The 8,600-nt window shown below is 40.0% G+C and overlaps 1 protein-coding gene across 1 annotated transcript; it reads left to right on the top strand.

The window, feature by feature from the left end:
- Positions 1-4,779: 4,779 nt before the first annotated feature.
- LOC308364357 (inositol monophosphatase 1-like) lies at positions 4,780-6,973 on the top strand (the record flags this gene model as incomplete). Its single annotated transcript, XM_080837478.1, has 8 exons — positions 4,780-4,839; positions 4,932-5,065; positions 5,318-5,422; positions 5,524-5,569; positions 5,681-5,789; positions 6,040-6,148; positions 6,437-6,588; positions 6,828-6,973. 8 exons carry the CDS (start codon positions 4,780-4,782, stop codon positions 6,971-6,973), a joined length of 861 nt encoding a protein of 286 aa, XP_080693604.1.
- Positions 6,974-8,600: the final 1,627 nt, after the last annotated feature.

The raw sequence follows: 8,600 nt of genomic DNA, 5'->3' as shown, positions 1-8,600 counted from the left end.
ACTTATACAAAGGTAAATTATGGAGTCCCTCAAGGCTCTATTCTTGGACCCCTGCTCTTCTCTTTGTATATGCTACCTTCAGGCTGTGTAATTATGAAGCATGGCATCAGTTTTCATTCCTATACTGATTATACTCAACTATACCTGTCCATGAAGACAGTTGAAAAAACACCACTAGCTTGATGTCACCTTTCACGTGGGCTTATACAAAAAGCAACTGCGGCATCCTTTGCCAACAGGACACAACAGATACAAGTCAGACTTTGACAAACGCAAGAAGAGTATACCGGTATTCTACACTTCCAATGAAGTTCTGTTTAATGTCGCCCCCTACTGGTCTAGGCCGCAATATCAAAGGGGAGACAGGCACAAAGAATTCTGATGAAGAAATATATTTATTAAACAGATAAATACATTAATAAATGAAACCCATTCCCACCAAACCATTATGCAGAAATCCTTACCTGCTTATAATACATACTGCATGCTAGCCTTTAGCCATAATATAAACAAATGCCATAATTTACATAATATTTGGCTTAATTGCTCTGCCTATCATTTTAATTATAACCTTGTGAGGACACTGTGTACTCACTAAGTTGTTCTATTTTAATCTACTATTAATTCTGTATATTTCATTTATATACCCTCCAATATGTTTCTAGGATTGAAGTATATATCTTAAACATACAAGTGTGCTAATATGATATACCCTCTGATACGACAGGGGTCTTTTCTAATAAGAAAGATGTAAAAGTTTGCATATTTCGAAGCATTTATCTTCCTCCATTCTCAAATGAAGGTGAAACCATTTTCACATTGGCATTGTAAGTCCATAGGCATGATAACTGTTACTTGACCTAGTTGTTTAATGAATGTGAATCGTTGTGTGAAGTTGAATGTTTACAGAAAATATCTTTGTCAACTGTTTACTTACTCTGAGTAGATGACATTTGTATATTGTGGTGAGATATAGGTGAAAGTTCAGCTCCATAGTTCATGAGAAGGGTTTGAGTGACAACATTGCTACCTCTCATAACGTGACTGCCACTCTGTCTAAGAGTTTTCTGGTAAGATCGTCACCCATTGACCAATAAGGAATGTTATCTTTAAAATGTGTTTTGCACACGCTGTGCGCGTCAGAAGTTACCATAGAAGGGATCCAGATAGGTGAAAGCAACGTCTCTCCCTAAAGCCTTACACTGCAGCTTGCCTGACCTTCAGAATAGAACATCATATCTCTTTTTCTATTCCTAAAATGGTCTGTTTCTGAATATGTAGGTGCTGGGTGAAACTGTCAGATACATCATCTACGTTCCTTCAGTGGTATTATTGCGGGCTTCTCGGAAACTCAGGAGAGAGCCACGGGAGATGTGGAGAGACACTGCAGAGGGGAACATCACAGGGCTCTCGCAAGGACACCCTGAAGCAATGAGCAGAGGCCTCTTGAAAGAAACAGAAACTCTCCAACCCACATCTACATCTGATGGAGGACAAGAAATCTATCTTAGTCTACTTGGCAACTTTAATAGTTATTTCACATCTGTTTTATGTTAATCAATAAATGTCTAATTTTCCAGTGTTGTCTGAAGTCAAGTCTTCTTTATTTTCAGTTTAGCTCAGTCTAGAAAACACAATGCAATTGGTTTAAAAACACACAAATCCAATATTGGGATATAAATACATTTGTAACTGCAAGTGTATGAGCTTTTTGTTCAGGCTATTTGTTCAGTTATTCATAGTTATTGGGCATTAGAACCTGACATAGTGAATTATACCTCGAAGCTGAGACAGAATGCTTACTTTAGTTAAAGGACTGCAAAAAACACTGGCCTTATGATTTGTAAGGCTTCAAGGCGAGCCTTTTTTAGCATCTTAATCTGACCACTAGAACTCACTTTTCATCGTCATTGCTAAATAGCTAATTTAGGCAGGCTACCCAGCTAACGTATCCAGTTTATGGCTGGACAGTATCACCAAGAATAAAATCCTTGTGTCTCCTATTTACTGGAAACCTGTCTATACAGAGTAGGTTGTACAGGATTCATCCTTATGAGTCCTAAAACGTGAGGTATACTTTATGTACGGGTGCAAAACAAAGGCCTTTCAATCTGGATTCAATTTGAAAACATTCCAAAGCAGTAACTGTCCTTAACACCTGAGAGGTTGCAGACAGGAATAACTGTGTTAGTCCACTATCAGGGGCAGTGAACAATGTTGTACACATGAAAGAATGAGAAGGAAATGGATTTAATCACATTCCATTTACCAGGCCTCTACCAGCCAGAAAGTACACTTTACTGTAAATGAAATGCCTTTGATACAAGAGCTTGTACCGTCAACAGTGAACTGCAAATCATCACTATAATAAAGAAGCAACTTTCTTCACTTGAAAATGTACGAGCACCATGTGACCCGTGTGGGTGAGGGATGATGAATGCAAAGGATTATGGTTAATTTACTTAATTTAGCTGGTTAAAAACAAAGTTGGTGTTCCTAATTATAAGATGTCTGCATCTTTTAAGACCTAATTACTTTTTTGGATTTAATTGGAAAACCGGCCTCCTAATTCCCTATCGCCCTGTTCTTTTTAAATGGTTCTCTGTAAATCCCCTATTTCGTGCCCATTCTCATCCCGGTAAAACACATTTTGTGTGTGTGTAAGGGTGTGTGTGTGTGTGTGTGTGTGTGCATGTTTGTTTGGGTGTATGTGTGTGTGTGTGTGTGTGTGTGTGTAAGTATACATTTATATATATAAATATATATAACTATAAAGTAAATGAAGAAAAAAGAGAAAAAAAGATTTCTTAAATATTGTCACCCTGTCACCCTGTCATTATTCATTTGATTTTATATATAATTTCGACAACATAAATCAGCTCTAATCAGTTTCTTATCATTGTCACTGTTGTCTTCCACTGTCCTTGTTTGTTCTGAGTATTTTGCACAAACAGTCTATGTACTGTGAATTGATATAGTTTGTAGGGCTGTCACCAACTTAAACTGATATGCTGATGTTCATTACCGTACCGTGCAAAGTACCGTTAGAAAACATTCAGTAATACTTTGATGATAACCTGTCATTAGGATAAACTGGCAGTTTTTTTCCATTATTGTGACACTGCTTGTTTCACCACCTGTATCTGGGCAACCATACACATTTTGTGTCATGTGACCCTACATTTAGTTTGCATTCTCCATTTTCATTTTTCACAATTTATTGTTATTTTTACTTTATCAAAAGTAATCTATCTCTGTTGAAAACAGCTACATCAGATGTGCTGATAAACTGGCAGTTGAGTGAATTAGCAAGAGTGAACTCTGGGTAGCTGGACTAAGTAATTTCCCCAAAGTGGTAGCTGTGGGGCAAAATTAGTCAAATACTGTAGGTGGTGTTTAGTGTTAGTGACAAAAAATAACAGATACATTTAATATTTTAGATAATAGCGGTCATTACACGTAATTACAGAAGAAAATAAGGAAGGGCCCCATAGTAATGAGCATGTGGCACCAGCTTTTGTTTACCTCTTGAGGTGGGTGATGAGGTAGAAAGCACTGTTCTTGTTATGTCATTTTGAATAGCATTCTCTGTACATATGTGTCATGTGAGTGTTCATGTCATTGGTTACAAAGTTCCCGATTTTATGGATATTCAGAACATTATGTGACATCTTGGTGGTTGCATTACATTATGTTTTTAGCCTCAAAAGTGTACCGGCAATTAAGTAACTTGGGACCCAAAGTGCTTTAAATTAAAGTGAAATTGAAAATGAAAATCAGGTTTTGGTCTATCGGATTTTTCAGCTGTGCGTAAAGAACTATACCCTAACCACACCCGCCTGCTCCTGAAGATAGCAACTTTCACGCAAACCCGCATTGAGAGCAGCGTACTCATTCTGCCCTCAGTGAAAGTGTCACCGGAAGAAGCTATGATGGGACACACGAGACCTTACTGATGCAGCGGCTTCTTTCGGGATGTTATCACGTGCGTCATATTGAAATGTCCTACCACAGTAAATCAATCATTGCATTAAAGTTCTCGTGACTTTTACTGAGATGTGCATTGAAAACCTTCACATTATAATTCACTGTCTTGTGCGTCAGTTTGCCGAGCACCATGTTGTCATAGTTGTCTCACTTTATCATATAGTGACGAGTAGGGGACGGTTAATCGTGTAGTGTGTATTAGCTTAGTTAACAGTGATAAGAAGCTGGAGAAGAGGCTTTTACTATCTGAACAATCATGTTTTGTTTGTTGACGTCTGCAAAATTGGCTACGTTATTACAGCTCAACAGCACATCATGAACTGGAAATGAATACACACCAGGGTGATATTGTTTTTCATCGTGTCATTGGTCAGATAATGTTCATAGAGGTATGGTCTGGGCAAGTTTCACTTTCTTATAAATAGACACAAGTCATCTTATACCGAGCAACTTCAACTCCTCTGAGGACTTCAAAACATCTCAACATTTCAGTAGTAAGTATGCTTTCAGTGCTTCTTGAATTTATAGATCTTGTACCTTTCATTTCTCATCAGTAAATGCATAAGTATTAGTATTATAAGTAAAGTATGAGTATTAGTATTATACTTCTTACTTCCTCTAATAGCATTAACAAGACCACTTTTTTTTAATTGATTAATGTATGCTTTATCCAGCATGAGGGTTGGAACTGGAATGGTGTTATAATTAAATGAATGATGTACTTTTACTATGAAATTAATGATGGACATTTGTTCTGTAGGCGCAATCCGCATCATTCCCCTCATCATAACCATGGCTGAATGGACAGAGTGCATGAATTTTGGCATTACCATTGCCAGGCAAGCCAGCAAGGTAGGAGGTCACATTCCCTAAATATCCACAATGGTGTTCAGACTGTAAGTGTCTGTGTTTGGTGTAATGACTAATGCACCACGTTATTATAGGTCATTCTGGAGGCATTTAGAGCAAAAAAAGATGTGATGCTGAAGAGCTCTCCAGCTGACTTGGTGACAGAAACAGACCAGAGGGTGGAGAAGATGCTCATCTCCAGCATTAGGGAGAGATATCCCACACATAAGTAAGTCTTATTCTGTCATTAATCTTATTCTGACAGAACAGTAGTGTGACTTCCAATAATTAGGGTTCTAAAATGTCAAGCAGATGACAAATGGCAAAGTGCCTGCCAAGTAGATGATAAACTTTTGGAAGGAGTAAGCTGAGTACCACAAGTTGGACTATGAATCTTCTTGAACTGTGGGACTAGATCTTTTCATAATGTTACCAGTGACATGAATGTTGAGTGTGCTGTGCCCTTGATCTGACCACACAGGTTTATTGGTGAGGAGTCAGTGGCTGCAGGTGAAAAGCTTGAACTTACAGATTCCCCTACCTGGATCATAGACCCTATTGATGGCACTGTCAACTTTGTGCACAGGTACAACCTTCAGACAAAGTGTATTTATGTCACATCTGTGCATTAGGAACAATGGCGCTCGGATGTGGCATTTACTGTTACTGTCATGTGCTTGTCCTCAGGTTTCCCTTTGTTGCCATTTCAATCGCCTTTGCTGTAAACAAGCAGGTAAATATATGGCCAGTTCTCACTGTTTAGTATTTTACAGCTAACACATTGTAATGGCCTTACCAACTAAGTATACTTAATCCCAAGCTTGTGTTCTGCTTTTGTTTGTAGACTGAGTTTGGAATTGTATATAGTTGTGTGGAGGATAAGATGTACCGGGCCCAAAGAGGCTGTGGAGCCTTTGTGAACGATGTGCCACTGCACACTTCTGGCCAGGAGGGTATGTTGGTCCCATTGAGTCTGTTAACAGAGCCTGCAGTTCCAGATAACGCACATCATACACACACACACACACACACACACACACACACACGGGCACACACACACACGGGCACACGCACGTGCACGCACACGCACACTCACACGCACACGCGCACGCACGCACGCACGCACGCACGCACGCACACACACACACACACTCATGCTAACCTCACCATATCCAAAGATTTGAATGAATCACTCCCTTCCAGATATCACCAAATCCCTGGTAGTGACGGAGATAGGAGCAGAGAGAGATTGCCTGGCTCTGTGCACAATGACGACTAACATCATGAATCTGCTCGCGATCCCAATTCAAGGGTAAGTGGATGAGCAGACACAGGATGTAGTACGATAGATATTCAAGTGTGCTATTATCTAAAATTATTTTATTCAAGCCACATCCGAGAAGGTTATTTTTTATCTTCTCCTGACGGTGGGTCGAAGTGCATTCTAATTCATTGCATAAATTCAGATAAAACATTTGTCAGTACTTTGTCCGCATAATAGCTGAGAATGCTTTACATGATTACCAAGAAACACTTGAGGCCTTGTGGGGAAGATTCATGTTACCTGCCGTAAAGCATCTGTTTCATTGGCCCCTGGCAGGATCCGGGCAGTGGGCACCGCTGCTGTTGACATGGTGCTGGTGGCCACAGGTGGCGCTGATGCCTATTACCACATTGGCATGCACTGCTGGGACATAGCTGCGTCTGCCCTGATAGTCACGGAAGCTGGTGGTGTGGTCCTTGACACTGATGGTAGTGATTTGTCTTCAATATGGTTGTTTTTACTTCTACTTGTTTCCCCGTTTTGCTTCGACAGCAATGGCAAGATTCAATGTTTTTTTTTTGTAGATGTGTTGCGTGTTTGTGTGTGTAAAGCACATTGGGTTTTTTAACTCAAGCCAGCTGTTCATAAACTGTAGTGCATTTGAATGTATAGGGTGATTAAACAGGCACTGAACAAAGCGTCACTAAAACCATCTATGTCTTTCCAGGGAGTGAGTTTGATATGATGTCCAGAAAGGTGATTGCTGCCAGCAGCATGCCAGTGGCCAAGAGGATTGCTCAGGTGGTGCGGGCGTTCCCCTGCACTCGTGACGATGAAGACCCTGCCGGAGTTACTAATGGTGGTCATTGCTAGTGGCCTGTGAAGTCAAAGGGACCAAGATCATAGTTTTTGAAATATCTGTGCTCATTGTTGCAGTGACAACTTTGTGAAATAAACCCTTATGACTGAAAATGCCTACTGTGGTCTGTTGGGGTTGATATAGCGAAACTTACGGTATGCCTTAGAGTAAGAGTTGGGTTGGGTAGCCTCCCAGCATGTTCTGGGGCGAGAGAATGAAGTACAGCCAGTGTGTTATGGTTCTGTTCAAGATAATTCAGTTTGTGTTCCCTTTTGGGTCTGATAGTGGTGTGTGTGACTGGTTATCATTGTCTGTGTGTCATGCTGATTAAGACTTGTAGCCTCTTGTGTTTTATGTTAAACATCCACTGTTAATGTGTCTATCAGTGGGAATTGTAAAAATTCCTCTCCTGTTGCACTGCTGGTTGACATGTTTTTGAGTGTTAATCCCTGATGGCAAACATCTAAATATAAAACCTGCTGCTAAAATAGTCAATGGAACTGTCAGGACCTTCAATCATAGACAGACATCTGACAGCTCACAACGAATGAGAGACCATATTTGTAACATACTGTACAAATTCTCTATGAATCTGTGAGAAATAGCTTACTGAACAACTTTGACCACCAGGTGGTGCACAGTCTCTTTCAGTTGGTTTGTAAATTTTACGCAAATTCAACCACAGAATTAGACCACATTTGCTCCCAGTTCCATGGAGCTAGCGACAATAAGCGACAGTACGCAAAAATATGGCGGTAAAATGTGTCAAAATAAATGTCTGCTTCTAGGTTTGGTTTGAAAATCCAGTTTGACAAATGTTTCACTGTTTGGCACGGTATGTGCCTGTTGTGCTGCTAAGTACTCTAGATAAATATGCTCCAAATTGCATTTGCGAATTTTGTCATCTAAGCAGACATTTGATTTATACTGCAAGACAAAGATTTTTTTCCACAGAAGAAACATAAATATAGACAAATATAGAATTACAATCTTAATACAAATGTACACAAACTAAACTGAATATGTATATCAATCTAAACTTAAAATGAGAATCTGGGAAATGTGCAACAGTGCAAGTTTGCTTCAGTATGACGCTGTGAATAACTGTCCGTGGGCAGAAACAGTATGTGGGCATTGTTGATGAGACTGACTGCTGTCGGAAATAAACTGTTCTTTTGACGTGAGGTTTTGGTCCTGATGGACTGCAGACTCTTACCAGAGGAGAGTTTTTTCAAAAAGACCTGACCAGGGTGGGGGGTTCAGCCATAATCTTGCCTGCTCACTTCAGGGCCTGGGAGTGGTGCAGGTTCTGGAGCCATGGCAAATTGTTGTCTCAGTAGAAAAAATGATGCACCGCAGTCTGCTCTTGTCTTTGGCAGTGGAGGCAGTATACCAGATGGTGATGGTGCAGGTTAGGATGGACTCAGCGATCGAAGGGTAAAGGTGCACCATCGATTCACCGTTAATTGAGGCCTCAATGTCTATATATTCTCTAAAGAAATACATCTCTGTTGACCTGGTGAAAGTGACTCGATTGGGGTTTGATGCCCTGGTACCTACAAAGGAGATTCAGATCTCAATATCTATTCACAGTATTTCTCAAAGGACCTGTTGGTTTCTTTACACAACTGCAAGGCGTTA

Source organism: Sprattus sprattus, assembly GCF_963457725.1.
Source record: "Sprattus sprattus genome assembly, chromosome: 4".
NCBI lineage: Eukaryota > Metazoa > Chordata > Actinopteri > Clupeiformes > Clupeidae > Sprattus > Sprattus sprattus.
The sequence above is the reverse complement of the archived record's forward strand: the minus strand, read 5'-3'. Positions and strand labels throughout refer to the sequence as shown.